Below are 17,312 nucleotides of genomic sequence, written 5' to 3'. Positions count from 1 at the left end.
TCGTCACGCCGTGTATGCGGTACTCCGTACAGTAGCCACACTCGTATCCGGCGGCGGTCCTGCCATGCAAGTCCCAACTCGGGCGGGGAAAGTAACACCCGATACACTCGTCCGGATACGGATACATGTCTACGCACGTGGTACTCTGCACACGAACAGTCCTCACGAACACATCAGCACTGTGTTACTTACTGCGCTCGGAGTCCGTTGTTTGTGCGCGGATTCCTGGAAGCGTGCGCTTGGCTGATCACGTGGCTGGCGCGCCAGAGTCCCGCTATGCGCTCCGCGCGAACAATAGTTCCAGCGCGAACTTTAGTTCCGCGCGCTCCGCGTAACAACCGCCTATCTCACACGCTCGTACAGGTCTGGTTTTCGCGGAAGATGTAACTCGCCCCACGCTCTTGGGCGCCATTTGAGGGCTGATCGCGCATTGCCGGTGATTTCGAGATGTTAACTATGGGCGCCACCACGTGGAAGGGCACGTGGACCCGGCGGAGTCTCTCACTCAGGGCGTGACGTAGCCCAAGTGGGGACGAGTTACCAGCCCTTTCTATCCTAGCTACCCAGACCTGGCCCGCTCTAGGCGTCGGGCACGCCACACTCCTAGACTCACTCACCACGTGATTAAATAAGTACTCACTTTATATTTATTCTCCAGATTTAATTTCACTAACACGTCTCTCTACACGCCCGTTACACGTTACACATTACACGGTTAAAAAGCCTGAGGCACGAATCGGTTTAGGTGAGGGCATGGTCCACACACGTGGCCATGCTGCAAAGTATACTTATTACACGGTGATGAAAAAACTCGACTGAGACAATTAATTAATTAAACAGCCCGCTGGCCGAGAGCTGCCCCGAGGATGACGAGCGAAAGAGATTCAGAAATACTTAACGAGACAGAATTACTTGGTCAGTGCAGAACAAAGGTTGAAGTCCCCGGGGTGCTGGCGCGTCTGCTCTCGGTCAGTGATGAAGATCGACTGGGCTGAGCTCATCGCTCGCAGGTGGCAACATGGCGCCCTTCGCGCCAACACAATTACCGTTACTATATTCTACGACTCCGTGCCCCGGCGAAAGTTGAGTAAATTACAGATAAACATTAAAAATATATAAAAATTACTGACAATGGAAAGTTTGTTACTATTTACTTATTTAATGATAATTCATATAAAAGCATTCCTATCCTCGTCCAAGTCCGTGCCTGTTCGGGTCCGCCCGGGCAACGTCTATAGTTATTTAAGGTAACTTATTTAAATTAAAGAAACACAAGTAAACTACACAGCACTGGGGCGAAGATGGATGAAAACAAAAAGGGTTTACAAATAATATTAAAACGTAGCAAATTAGGGGTGCGGCGCACTGCAGCTAAGCGCCCTCTTGCCGGGCTAGACACACACGCACACACGCACGCACGAGCGGGAGGTTTGAATATAGATGGTGGTTGGGCGGTGTCGTATCGGGCTCAAAGGGGCCGCAGGCCCGGACGACGTCAATATATATATATATATATATATATATATATATATATATATATATATATATATATATATAAATTTCAAGTGTAAATATCTAAATTAAATGTATTTAAACATTTATAAAATAACCTGTGAAAACACGTACAGAAAAATACATTAATCCAGAGCACAGACATCTCGTGATGATTGTGGATGAAATTGGAATATCTAATAATTGTATTTCTAAAACATTTTATTAATAAAAACTCTCTCATAAAAATCTCATTTATGTCTTATGACGTAACATGTTGACTAATGACGCCAAATTTGGGGATCATGATATTAAGGCTTCGTAAGAGATTGGTAAACATATTTTGCTGTTTGATGTCTTATCATGACAAGAAAAAATGGTAGTTGTAATCGACCTACAGGACAGGGAGAAGAAGTGGAGTCACAACTGGCTCTATGGGGCACAGACCCTGAACAACGTCAATTCAACGCAATAATTGTTAAATGATTTCAAAATAAACTGTCAGAATCAGCTCATTATTTGCCAGAGATAAAAATTTAAAATAATTACAGTTTTGTTGTCATGCATTGATTAAGTTAAATAATGTTAACTTTTTTCTGTGTTAAATTTAAATAGTTACAGTCTGGTTAACTGTGCATAATACAGTTTAAGGTCAGAACTAAATGATGCTTAAAGTACTGGTTCATCTAAAGCTACAACACTATAAGATGGTGGTGGTAATAGATGCTACCTGCTTGTCCACTTGTCAGCAAACTGAGCGACCATCAGTATGACAAACCTTTGGTACAAATATATGTATTTCTCCTGCTTATTTTTATTTATAAATAATGCATCTATTATTAATTAATTAATTTAATATAGTACAAATTGCTTCATTCTGTACAGCATTGTACTTTTTTTACTACTGCCTTTATGCAAATACACTAAGGAACACGTGACTGTTTTTCAACCAACTAATGAGTAGAATTAAAAATGAATCCTCTGTAAAAATAATTACGAATTTTAAGCACTTAAATAAGTCCTATACAAAATGTATACACATTCTTGGAATTTTATTCAAGAGAATAAATAATACAAACAAGTAGCTGGATAAACAATATGACAGTAAAATGTTACAGATAATGGCATTACACTAATACAATTAGTTAGAACCTTCTTCCCAAACAGTCTCTGTAAGGATTGCAACATTATCCAGATTGCGACCTGGGTAGTACTCAAAAGTCCACATGAAATTTGTGAACACCACTGAAAAAAAAAAAAGAAGACAATAAATAAAAAGTTTGGCCAACATTTTTCTAATACCAATTTAAATAGAGGCATAACTCAAAGAGCATTAAAATTGTGTTCAGTTCAAAGGTTTATCTAATGCTTCGGGAAGCAGTACTACTCCCACTCCTTCCTGGGAATAGATTGCAAAGTGAAAATCAGTCACCTGAACATGATGGGGTCATATGGTAATAAAAATTGGGGTACAGGACTGGCACACACAAGTCGTTAGAACATTGTTAGCATTGCGCACAACGCCACTGGGAGACTCATATAAGACACCGGTAGAACTCCTAATGAAGCGACCACTAAGAACGGCTCTGGACCAGATATGTCCCAGCCCCAATTTTAAATAAGAGGAGACCTTCAATGAAGTCACAAACTGCCACATGCGCAGGTAATTTCCAGTGGGGCAGCAGGTGCTTCTTCGAGACTACACAGGGACCCATTAGTGGATACCAGGAACCATTGTAGCTAAACACGGGCCGGTGACATGCATAACCCAAGATGAGAACGGCTATACGGATAGACGTTATATGGACCAATTGCTGAGCTGCAAAGTTGCACAACTGGCATGCTTGGACGAGCCATGGCGTTACCACCCCATGCCAGCTCATGCCAACCAATGGGACTGTTCCTGTGGAGCCAGCAAAGGTACCAGTGACTGTACATAGGCAACCGGCACAGAACCCAGAGGAACAGAAGGGTAAGCACCTGAAGCTGGTGGGGCTATCACCAGCAGAAGCCACAGCTGCTGCCGCCATCTCTTCATATGCTCGGCCGGGAGCGTGTGACTGCAATACCAGGAACCAATTATGTTCCTATAACTCGTTATTGGAATTGCAATAAAAGATTGCGACCCCGTCACTTATTTTAATCATTAGAAATGACGGGCGCGAAGTGTATGATTTTAAGATTAAAGTGGCTCACGGTCCAGTTAGGTAGTAAAAAAAGCTGTCGCTTGTTGCTTAACTCTAATTCATTTAGTGTAGATGTCAGACAGAGGGAGGTCACCCTTACCCCCTCAGTTAGTTGGCTAGCTGATGTATGTAAGTGTTGTGATGTCTGTATTTAGAGGCTTGTAAAGTATGGTGTCAAAAGTGGCCTAATTAAACTCCTATTGGCATAGTGTTAAGCTCAGTGACCCTCCAGCAGGTATGAGCCCGGCCAGTCGCTCCCGGAGGCATATAATCATGTTCAAGTGACGAATTCCGCTGTGGGAAAGAGGCTTCTTAAAAGAACAACAGGCCATGCGGGGTTCTGATAGCCCGCAGTGCTGTCAGTGGCTCATCGATTCTCTTGTTCTGGTTTCGCTATCCATCATCTGATGTAATAGAAATCTTTCATGAACAGCGTGGGGTTCCAAGGGTCACTACTACTCTTCTCCCCCTAGCCGGCAATGTGCAGCTTTAGTGGATAGTAGTAACGCCGCGCCTCGTCGAAATACTGCTGCATCATAGGTAGTTCAAACACTCCAGGCCCAGCACATCTTCCTGCTTGAAGGTGTTCCATCACTTGATCCTCGAAGAGCCACGAAGACAACAGCCACTCCCGCCAGATGGTCCACGAGTTGGTATTTATATATTCCCAACAAATCCAGCTGCTCATCACAACAGCTGGACCCCTGTATTCGCCACCGACAGGAAGCGTTTGATTGCAGTTGGTTGCTGCCTCTCTGCACTCACTATGTACACAAAATGGTTCCAGTACCTTCCGCACTGTCAGCGGCAATGAACCCCCAGGCAGAGCAGTCAGCTTGTACCCCAGTAATGTGCACACCACGAGAGACACAGAGCAAACCAGAGGGAGCACCAATGTCAGACCAAAGCAGCCATCCTTTCAGAGGGTTCAAGCACCATTACGACCATGGGCACACAGCCAACCCGGAGTTCGGGCAGGACGAGGAAGATACCCAGCAGGCTGCAAGACTATGTGTAATAATCATAAGGGGGAAGTGGTAGGCCTGTAGTTGAAGCTAAGTGAAGATGGTGGCTTGTGAGGCTGTTGGGTCGTGTGTGTTGTGATCACGTTCGGGAGTTGCAGGTCAGGATGTTGGGGAGCTGGGGAAGTAGTACCAGCAGGCTCGGAGTTGTGTAGGGAGGATATAACTACCCGTATTTCAATTACAGCTTCAGTCCCTACAACAAATCAATGTCTAGTTATATTTATGTAACAGATATTTAACACAAAAAAGTAGCATGGGAAGATACACTATTAGCAGCCAGTGTAAAGGTAATATCAACACTCATGACAATTGACTTGAACAATAAATCTGAGGAAACATGCTGTAATTAACCCTTTTTTTCATCCCACTGCTCACTTCCTAAGCTGTATTTACTTAATGAAAGAACGGAATGCAGACCAGTAACAACATCCCCTGCAGGTTAAGTTTTTATTTTATGTGATATTACAACACACAAAAGTAGCATCATATTAAAGTAACAAACTAGAATGAATGACAAATCTAATACTTCCAGCATCAGTAGGCCTACACATAAACCAAGTATACCTGATTTTATTTACCAAACCTAATGACAGCACTTGAATAAGGAGGGAAGGGAGGCAAGATACTGGTGTTCAAAACATTTTCACTGAATGCTTACCCCCATTCCCTATATTTCACCAGTTAACATTTGGCAGTCACTTCTGCATTCTCAATATTTCCATGTGATTTCTTACCAACACATGCTCTGACTTCACAGTTCCACACTAAAAATACATAGGTACTGATTTGTATCTACAAAAAAAAATCACAGTCTTAGCTTTTTTAAAATTGTTTTAGTAACATATACATTTTCCCCTGGCTATTTCTGGACAGTAAAATACTCTGTTGCTATTCTGCAGATATTAAAAAATATTTTAAATACATTGTTGATCTGTAAAAATGTTTTACAATGGTGAATTAAAATTTTATCTAGTAACTATATATGTGGCATGCTTATCACCAACACAGATAAACATAACCTATTGAAACTCTCACAACTATATAAAAAAAAATTACATGTTTGACATGTACTAGTTTTCATTATTTGTAATCATTAATAAAAATCTGAGTGATTAAAAGGTAATGAACTCTAAGCTAAAGATTAAATTTTAAAAAGCCAGTAGCCTCTTCAGGGAAAAGCGTGATGTTCTGAATGAGGTTTCAGGGGTAGTGATGGGCAGAATAATTCAATTGATCAAATTTATTCATTTAAATCAGTTTCATGTAATGATTCGTCCAAAAAATTTGTTCATTTCTTTCTTTTAGTTCTGACCACCAACAAAGGGATCTGACATCTCAAGAGTAGTAACTCATTCACCCATTATTTGAATATTCCTTACATCTAGGCGGCAGGCCTTGTCGCCTGGCTGGTTATCTTAATCTGATCTGCTGGGATGGCTGAAATCTAGATGTCAAGCTTTTACAAAAAAAGTTCACGGACACATTTTAAAAGCACTCACACATAAATTTAGTATATAAAACCTAGACAATACATGAATAAGGGAATAATCAATGTCACGTGATACTTGTTGGGTAGTCAATCCCCCTCCTACCCCTTTTCATGTTACCTTTTTTCTTTGACCAGTTATTGTTTGCTCTTGTGAACACACGCAAACTGCAATTTCGGAATACTCTGACTCGCAACATCATGAACGAATGAATCTGACTGGCCAGTTCACTTCTCTCGTTCTCTCTGTGTTAAATTTTTCCCGAATCGTGTTCAGATTTAGACTAATTGCCTCTTAAAGAACCAATTCTTTACACAGCGAATTAATCATATACAGTAAGTCCTCGGTTTACGTCGGGGTTACGTTCCTGAAAACCGCGACGTAAATAGAAACGACGCAAAATGAGCCATGTTTCATGCCACCGGCCGGCCACGGCCCAAGGTCGGCCGCGCTGGCATACAGACGTGACAACGGGCAATTTTATCAGCAAATGACAACGGACAGCGTGGGAAACAAGTACAACTAGTACTTCTCAGCTTTATAGAATGGTTATTTAACCAGCTGCTTTATTACCTTTATTGATTGAAATATAAAAACAGATATATAGTACATACTGTACGTAATATAAACGCATAATGCATTCAAAGTGTAAGGATACAAAGTGGTTTAGCGCTACACAGATTTTACTTTGAGTCATTCGCAGGAGAAAACAACTGTTTTCTTTTGGAGGCTGGTAAGAACAAAGTCAAAAGAAATGCATACATACAATAAAAGTACTATAAGTATGACAAACATTGAGAGCCCTTGATTTAAAATAATCACATGAAGTAATAAACACCTAAAAGAGGTTATACAATAGCGCGGCGCAATTCTTACAATTTACGTACGGGAATAATTCTAATAAAAATCATAAATTGCAGTGAGCTGATACTGTAGGCCTACTACAAACGCATTTAATCACGATAAAGTTAACAACGGCACGTTTAAAACTCCGGCCAACTCAATGATATCATATCGACTGAAGTGCCAAGGAGTTGGACGAAAAGGGGTAGGAGAAAATGCTGTGTCGTTGCGGGAAGTAGATAACACTTCTACGAGCGAGATACGTGGGTGGCCGAGCGGGCGGGCTGGTAGTATTGCATCACCGCGCGGAGAGCAGCGGAGAGCAGGAAGCATCCCTCATGATGCATGATAAGATAAGGCGGTGAACGTGTAGCTTACGCTACATAGCATAAATTAACTACCGAAGGAAACAAAGAATTATAAACGAATTATATACGGTGTTTTGGTTAAAATAAAGATTTACGGTCATTGTAAACGACGTTGTGAATCGGCGACAACTTAAATTGAAACATGAGTACTCAAACATTAGCGACGTTAATCCGAAGTGACGTAAATCGGTACGACGTAAATAGAGGACTTACTGTACTTTTGTTCACACAAAGATTAGTTCATTTTGAACGAATCATTCATGAATGACACATCACTATTCAGGGGATCATCTTATTCTTTGGATGAGAGATCATCCTTAAAGGTTCATAAGCCAATAACATGGTTAACAGCAAAGTATGAATAAAGCAATGGCAATTTACTGCATTTAAAATTCTCTGTACATCCCAATGATAGTGGCTTACGGAATGAAACCTATAACAGTTAAACAGAAGTGATCATCATGATGATCATGATTCATAATGATCTTGATGATCATGAAAATGATAATGATAATAATCCACAAGCTTTAAAATTAAATAGAAGTAGGTACTTACACACTTCTCCTTCTTGCAGGTCACCCAGTAGTTCAGGGCATGAGGAATTGCAAGGGTTGTGAGGAGTCAACCTGAATGATGTAGTACCACGTAGTTGTGCCAGCATTATGAGGCCAGAGTCAAGTTCTACCTGAAATGTTCAACACATGGATACATTACACCTAATTAATGAATCTGCCTTTTTAAAATGAGATAGAAATGTCATAAGTCGGCAAAGTATAGAGTTAAAGTGAATAATAGTTGCCAAAACATACAACACACAACAAGCCACCTCACATTTATGGCCTTTCAAAAATGCACAATCAAGGAATGCCTTTGGAACCCATTGTCAGCTTTAGCAACTCTCAGAGCCTAAACCTATTCAATTCTTGTTAAAAATTGTTGAACCACTCACAGGTCGGCTATTTACCTTTGTCCAAGAAACATATTAGTTTGGGAGTGCAATGTATAAAAAGGGCACCCCGTGGAAAAATTTATGAAGGGAAGGTACCAGTCGTACCATTTAATTACTTCATTAACTTTGCCATGGAAAACCTGACTATGTTTACATAATTTGCAAGTCTTGGTTTTCTGTCACAGACAAATGCTTTTCAATAGTATATGTACTCATCCTCATCGTAAAAACCTTCAAAGAATATAAGCAACTAAGTCTACAGAACACATGCAGACTTATTCTTGCTGGAATCATGTTACTGTTTCTGTGAAATGTATTTTCTGAGGCACAGATGTGCTACAGTCAAACATGTTACTACTCAAGTGGCAACAATATATTTAACTGACTCTTACCAATTGCTTACATTATCAAGGAAGGTGGCTTGCACGTAATTAATTATTTTTGGTGCAAAGTCAATGATACATCAGTTCTGGACAGAGGTTAACATTACAAAGTAAAATATTATTTTTTATTATTTTTCACTGCTGTTTAATCTGTTTAATTTTTTTATTGGTAAACTGAAACTAACCAGCAAAAATATTATATTTTCAGCAGAAAAAAATTATACATTTATTCAAGACATAATTCCTCACAAAAACAATTTTTTTTAAAGATGGCATGAACATATATACAAAAAAGTACTTGAGCATCAATTTTCATGCTGTCCCAATATCATACAGATATTCTTTAGTAGTATTTCTTGCTCATTTGCCATTTCCACTGGCCAAACACAAAGAAGTCACCTCACCGCAACCTTGATGCTGACAAATTCCACAACAGCCTTATTACTACTACTCACAATGATTAACCCAATCCTAGCATCACAACAAACTCTCTCTCTCTCTTCTACCAGGCTTTTCAAATCCTGCATTTAATAATTATTTGTAATTTTATTTCTAATGTAGTGAACTGAAGTTACCCCTAGAATTTCTATCTTTTACAGTCTGCTACCAGAATAGGAAATAGTGAACAGATTTAAGTATCATCTGGGACATAATTTATTTGTGCATGTTTCCAGTTGAAAGTTTAGTTTCACATAGGACTCAACCCATTTTTTAAACTATTCCAGGTATGCTACCTAGTCTCTGTGCTTATCTGAAGTTTCCATACGTCTATGCACTATGGCTAGTTCTGCATCCAATTACTTGTTTGCTGTGAGAACATGAGTGTGAGTACAGATGCTTGTTTTCTTAAACTATAACCTGTTGCAACAAACAATAACAGCATTCAACAAAAAATTCAATTAGTTAAAAAGTTATGAAAAGCAGTTATGATGGTTAAAAACTCACTTGCAGTGATCATTTATGTCAGCTATGCTTACAATTACGTACAGTTGTTAGTGTTATAATCACCATTTGTATACACCAGAGTCTGTCTGTGTCCGTCATCAAGAGTCACAAATAATCTACTTACGTTAGAACTAAGAAGCTGGCACTAAGAGAGGTCCCCCTGATTTGACATAGTCCGCATGTTGGTTGGGCTGTTTCGTCATTACTTTGTCCATGGTAAATCCTAATCATTGGTTATCTGACGATGTCCTGCAGAACAAATTTTTATTGTTCGAAAAAAACACCTAGAGCCAAGGCTTATGTAGGAAGCTATACATAAAATAAACATTAAAAAATATGTTATAAGTCAACAAAATTAAAATAAATTAATAAAATACCAACAAATTACAAAACACAAGAAAAATATGAAATAATCTAAACAAAACAACAAATCTTAAATAATTAAAAATTATGGGGAGTATTGCTATCATCAGACTTAAAGTGAAATTCACTCCGGATAGCAGGACTGTAGAGTAAATTACACACGTGTGGCGAAACTGATACTGTGTGGCCACTGGCAAGAAGTGTGCTTTTTCATTGCTTTATTAAGTACAGCTTTGAAGTTACAGCTGGATGTGTTGGTGGCCATACTTTTCTATTAAGAACCACTTTCTGGATGACATACAATGTCTAGGGGGTCTCAAGGTCGTCAGTTGGTCACCTAGGGCACCACCGCGTGGAAGGGCATGCGGACCTGGCGGAGAGTCTTGGTTAGAGGGCTGTGACGTGACCAGTGTGAGAAGCAAGACTCGTTTACCTCCTCGGCTTCAACCAACCACAAGATCTGACCCTCTTAATCATTGGACATGCTAATTACTGATTAAAAAATAGAGATGTGACGAAGCATGGGCTATTCAGTCATCCCACGACTCAGTCCTAAAGTAGTCGGGCATGGCTCCATCCTTTGTTTACTGGCTGAAAAAGAGACATCTACTTGAGGGGTTCAAAAGAAGAGTCGACAATTACTACTATGATTAATTAACGTGCCACGGCACTGATTCTACATGATTAATTGCAAAACACGCACACATGTTGGTGGGAGATTTAAGCAATGCGAGGGCGGGGTGGCAGTGAAATGGTGACAGGTCATATTGGAAACTTAAGAAGAGCGTAGCCCCTGGTCCACGTCAAACTTAAATAAAAAATATAACTGTAAGCTGTAGTTTTAAAGCTCACACTTGTGTGTGCTTCGGGCTATACAGAGTGTCTTGTTTTTAATTAACAAACTCAGGGAATCGATTCTACGTAAAATGCTTTTGAAAAATCTTTCGACCAAAAGATATTTAGCTAATTTACCATATAAAACTGCTAATAATTACATATATACTATGGATAGGCTACTAAAAATCCTGTCACACTAATAGTAAGAGCATTAGATTGCTTTCAGACAACGTTGCTTTTAATCTTCAGAGTCAGTTATTTTGGTAAATATAAATTTAACTATTTCATAAAATTTCAAAAAATTTCAATTGTGAAAAATGTTGTACAATCACTGGATTAAAAAAACCTACAACTTATATAATTAAAAAAAAATACTTGATCTAATGGACTTTCCACTGGTGTACCCAAATATGAAAAAAAAAAAATAAATAAAATAAAAAAAAGGGTTCACACGCGTTAGAAGTTATACTTATTTGGCATTACAAAAAATTATCTTTAATTTTGCATGCAAATTATTTATTGAAATATAATAATAAAAGGACCTGAGTGATATTATAAATACGGTTAGTAACGTATAAATTCAATCGTATTAAAAAATTAAAATAAATACTCCGTACTCTATATTAATATAGACATGTGTATAGAAGTAATTATTTAATTTAGTAAAACAATTGAGATGATTTTAATAAAAATTAAATTCAATAAATTTGCTGGATGGTTATTAATTTTATAGTTTATTAAATAATAATGTAATAATTTATAATGAAAATAAATAATGCATACGGGAACATAACCTCAATTGCATAAATACACTTGAATATAGAATTGAAAAAGTTAAAAAAAAAATATTTCTATCACTAATATCCACAATAAATAATTGTTTTTAACTATATGTACCAGTATTCATGAATTACTAAGTATATGAATTAAAAGCAAATATGTAATTTTTATTTGTATGTAGCCTTTTTTCATCCAGTCAAGTTTTATTGCATGTTGCGTGATCATCATAAAAATCCATTCTCATATTTTTTTTCATTATATGCCTAAAGAAACATAACCTAACCTCACTTATATAAATATATTTGGAAAATTCATAAACACAATTTTTATCCCTAATATTCAAAATATATAAATGTTTTTAATGATATGGATCAGTATTCAATATCAATCACTAAATTATAAGATTTAAAAGCACATATATAATTTTTATTTGTATGTAGCTTTTTTCAGCAAAAATTTGTTGCATGGTACACGTACATCATAAAAATTCACTTTCATTATTTTTTCATAATTTGCAATAAGAATAATAGCTACAAAAAAGTTGCAGGGATAGAAAATAATACCTGAATGTTAGAAAACATGGTTGAAATTAAAATTTTAGTGAGGGAAAGGAAGTTTTTATGAAATTGGACGATTCTAGGTAATTTTTTTAATCCAATAAATGTACAATATAATATTAATAATGTCAATTTTTGGAGTTTTTGAATGTGTTGAACTGTTATTGACTAGTTATTTTAACTGAATCTAGAGAGTAAAAACAAGATTATCTGACAGGAAATATGACACTCTTTTGAAAGGTGCTTTAAGCTCCATTGTAGCCTCAGTGTATCTGTAATTATTAAACAGTAAGACAGTCACATGTCTCATTAAATGATTTTCAAAAACATTTTACAAGTAAATTTTTTTCTTTTGAACTGAACAATTAATTCCCAGAGTTTGGAAACTAAGAACTGAGACAAACCGTAAAAGAATGTAAGTGATTTGTACATTTAAATACACCACATAGGTACTTAATTACATTAAACCAATAAACACAAATATTGAAATAATTAAAAATAATATTAAATTATACATATGACTAAATAAAAAATAAATGATAAAAATTATTGGTCAAAGATATAAATAAAGCAAATAATTTTAATGGTTATCACGGTTTTACTTTCAAATTTTTTTAAGTATTGTATTGTATTGTTTTTGATACCTTATAATACAAGACAATTAGTTGGTAAAAGTTATTTTTGTTTTTGATATTATAGGTCACTGTAACACTGTACACATGTTAGAAGTTATACTTATTTGGCGTAGTAAAGAACTAACTTTAGTTTTGAATGCAAATAATAAATGGGAATAAAATAATAAAAGTACTGGAGTGATATATTACAAATAGGTACCGGTAGTAAAGTATAAATTCTATCAAACTAACAAATATAATAAAAACTCAGTACCCAATACCTATTAATATAAACACAAGTATTAAATTAATTATTTAATTTAGTAAAATAAATGAAATAATTTTTAATTAATAATGCAAATAAATAAAAATGCTTAGTGTTTATTATAATTGATTAATTTTAGTATTTATTAAATAATAATTTAATAATTCATAACAAAAATAGATTATACATATGGAAACATAACCCCAATTATATAAATACACTTGAAAATAGAGTTGAAAATGTTTATAAACAATTTATATCTGCAATATTCACAATAAATAAATGTTTTTAATGATATTGACCAGTCTTCAATATCAATCACTTAATCATAAGATTTAAAAGTTTGTGTGTGTGTGTGTGTGTGTAATGAAAGATGTGATGTCATTATCCAAGATTGCGGAGAACAAAATGGCGGTAAGTTCTAGAAAAATAAATGACAGAAGGTTCTAGAGACTAAATTGTTACCAGGGTCAAAGGCCACCATGACATCACAATCGAATATGGCGGCAAGTCATTGACCTGCACCTCGCTCCTCACCCTGGACTCTATGCTCGACTCGGCTATTACACACTACTCCGTGACCATTTTAGTAAGGCCATTAAAATTTAGCACAGCTTCCTTTCCATCTGTCAGCATTCTGTCATAGTTCAAACCAAACCTAAGAGGGTCGAGATGGAATAATTTGGTGATTCAACATGGAATCACCCATAAATAAAAGAAAGCTCCATAATTTTGTTTTTCATTAGGTACTAACCACTTGTTTACATTTACAAACTTTATTCTAGTAATCAATACGTACTGTGAACATATTAATTTAAACTGCACATTATCATATGCAGTTCAAGTAATTCTGAAACAGTCAAGTTTGCAATTCATTATGTAACTCAATAAATACACTAAAGATATAAATCCACTTACTTTCTTGTAGATTCTGGTGTTGTAATCAGATGACATCAGTACCCAGTTAAAATGGGCAGGCGATACTGAACTAGACAGGAAGTATGGACGTTGGTAGAACTTTCGTAAGGCTTTCACAGCATTGATGTCACAATTCTGCCTGAAAAATAATCATACAGAAAAATATTGTTTGATTATTTATCCTGCAAAAATGTAAAATGTGCACAAGAACAAACCCTTTAATGAATTCTTGATAACTCAAAATAGATAGCCAAATATTTGGAGAACTTTGCTATTTTGCAAATATTTACGATGTAGTATTTGTATAGCATGAGAAAAATGTAATTACTTTTGATTTGTATGTTGTAATTTATTTTTACAGGGGCTGGTAATATAATGTGAGAATAGTTTATAAAATTCATAATTATTTTTTAAAAGTTAATTATTTTAAAAAATAACAGTTAGGTAAAAAAAACACATAAATTTAAAGCCATATTATTCTAATTAATTATTTGTATTAAAGCTAGTTTTATTGGAAACAAACAAGAAAACAATATGTAAATTTTTATCCAAATATATGTTTTTGTTTTGACTTTTTTTTTAGCTGTGATTTGAAATTTTGAAAGTTATTTGAACCAATTGTTTTTTTTATATGACGTGATGGGTAACCTACTAGGATGTTCTGAAAGGATGTGTCCTGCGGCGCAGTTCTATTGTGTTTCCTCAGTTGTTGCTCTGCTAGTGAACTGATAGGTCGCACGTCACTCTGCAGCTCATGAATCTTTCTTTAGCACATGTCGCCCGGATATTTTCCCATATGTTGGTCTGGGCCACGCTGAATTCATAACCTATTGTTTCAGCATTTTAAATTACAAATTGTTTTCACCACAGGCAATAATAGGAGACTGGGAGTACGTAGTTATAAGTTAACTATGTGACTTCTTGTCCATGATTTTTTTTTGCTATAGTTTATTAAATTCTGTGGCGTGGGACAATCATTTCTTGGTTTGGGTGATGAAAAATAATTTTGGTGTGTGAAGAATTTTCTGGAACAATGTATTTGAAGTTTATTCAGAAACTGTTTTGAAAAAGAATAAATTTCAAAAAGCTTCAGAACTCTTTTCTTCAATTAATAATATTAACCAATTCAGCTAAAAAAAAAAACTTACCTTACAATTCTAAATATATTTCTCTTGCTGCAGTGACAACATATATGAGAATTTTTACGGTAGTCCAGTTAGGTCGCCTTAAGCCAGGTCAATCTAACTCAGTATCAACGTCAACAAAATTTCACACATAAAAAATATATTATTATTTTTTTATATAAACAAACTTGAAATTTAACCAATGGATCATTTGTCTGCAGACGGCTTAGAGTGACACTCCAGAGCCAGCAATTTGTTCAATAGATAAGTGAAACAATGATATTAATCCAATTATTTTGTTTGCACTAATACATGTGTAGAATCAGAGGAAGAATGTCTCAGTTTGCACTGTATGCATTTTCTCTAAAGGGCTGTGTATGGTAAATTTTTACTGGCCATGGGTCAACTTTCATACTTTCAGTTGCATTTAAAGTACATCTCTCACCAATTAGCATGTTTGAGTTCACCTCTCACAAAGATGTAAGTTAATGTTAACCAGTTCCATGTATTTGCATTTAAGAAACTAACTGCAAACAGCAGTTCACTAACAGCTAGCTTCTCAACATTCTTGAAAATTTAAAAGACCCAGAATAATGGGTAAACATTAATTGATTGCAAACAAAATCTCATCAAAGAATTGGTTCTGTTAGTATCATATCAACAGTAATGCATTGACAATATTAGAAAATGAAACTTATTTTATGTATAAGCCTTGTAAATAGTTACAAATAGTTCATACCTACCCTCACTGCCTCTTGGATCTGTTGTGGGTCGTTATGCTATCTCGTCCTAAATCCACACGACTATCATGAATCAGTTTTGTGTGTAGTGCAACAATTACAGAATGCACCCCATACTTAGGGTGTGCAAGGGGAAAGTAAAGGTAACTTTTTTATTGCAGCATACAATAAACACATTTTTTCCTCTAGAACTTTTATTATTTTTGAAATAACCATTATTGTACTTAATTCAATTGTAATGCATTCACCAAGAGCAATAACAATGCAAAATGGTGTAACTGCACTGGCAGCACAAATAACTACATTACCACTGAAATAAACTTGATGTAAGTTTTTGGACATACGCCATTGCTAAGAACTTTTTCTGTTGAAGAAAAACTAATAAATAAAATAAATAAATAAAAATAAAAATAAAAATACTCAAAAAAAAAGATACAAAAAACACACAAAATTAAGCAAACAATTGCTGTTGTCAACAAGGATATGAACACCACAAAATATTCCGAAACAGGAATATGGTCAGCAAACAAAGAAAAAACAAAGAAAAATGTACTAAGAGAACGAAAAAATCCCCACAAATGATGACAACACAAAAATATTGAAACCCAAAATAATTCAGCACAACAGTTGAAGCGAGACAAAAAACATGACAAAACGAAAAAACAAACAAATACAATAGTTTTACCTAAACAGAAACAAGCGACGTTTCGGGAACTGCTATCTGCTCCCGTCCTCAGGCAGAGACGCACATGGTACGGAAACACAGGTGCGACTGAGAAGGGGCTGGAAAATGAGGGTATTTATCAGAGAAAGGGCTACATCTTGCTCAGCCAATGACAGACGAGCTGTCTCCCCATTGGCTGTGCACCATGTAGTTAAAGCGGATTGGGAATGGTGGGTTGAGTATTGGCTATTGTTTTGTGCTGCAGGGATGTTTCTCTCTTTATCAAAGGGATCCACGTATTTTTTAATTCAATGCTCTGCTGGCTGAAAATATTTTTATTGCTAATAATGAAGGCCGATTCTTTGATTTTCCTTTTTATTTTATCGGATTCCTGTATGAGTGGTGTGGAGTCTTCCCAGAGAATTTTGTGGCTATTTTCCCATGTATGTTCAGCAAGTCTGGATTTTAGGGTTTCACCCTTCTTGCAGTTGTTTTTGTGTTCTTTGATTCGGGTGGATAGAGCTCTGCCAGTTTCACCTATGTACATGTGGCCACATTCACAGGGGATTTGATACACACAGATGTGAGTTTGTAATTTTTCTGTGGCTGGTTTCACCTTGGTAACAATACTTTTAATAGTAGATTTAGAACGGAATGCTGTTTGAAGTCCATATTTATTTCCTAGGCGTCTTATTTTTTCTGAAAGCCCTTGAACATATGGAATAACTAGGGTTCCTGCAGGTTTCTCAGTTTCTGTGGATTTGAGTGTTTTG

The 17,312-nt window shown here is 36.1% G+C and overlaps 1 protein-coding gene across 1 annotated transcript in view; it reads right to left on the bottom strand.

Annotated features, from left to right (window-relative positions):
* Positions 1-2,526: 2,526 nt before the first annotated feature.
* LOC134529747 (uncharacterized) overlaps positions 2,527-17,312 on the bottom strand; it is a 34,885-nt gene continuing 20,099 nt past the window's right edge. Inside the window, exons 5-7 of the mRNA XM_063364143.1 lie at positions 14,012-14,150; positions 7,956-8,085; positions 2,527-2,736 (exon numbers count right to left, since the gene is read on the bottom strand). Coding sequence (XP_063220213.1) covers positions 2,633-2,736; positions 7,956-8,085; positions 14,012-14,150 — 373 coding nt within the window. The 3' untranslated portion in view covers positions 2,527-2,632. The remainder of the gene's footprint in view (positions 2,737-7,955; positions 8,086-14,011; positions 14,151-17,312) is intronic.

The sequence above is a fragment of the Bacillus rossius genome, chromosome 2 (assembly GCF_032445375.1).
Source record: "Bacillus rossius redtenbacheri isolate Brsri chromosome 2, Brsri_v3, whole genome shotgun sequence".
Lineage (NCBI taxonomy): Eukaryota > Metazoa > Arthropoda > Insecta > Phasmatodea > Bacillidae > Bacillus > Bacillus rossius.
This window is presented reverse-complemented; position numbering and strand designations above follow the sequence as displayed.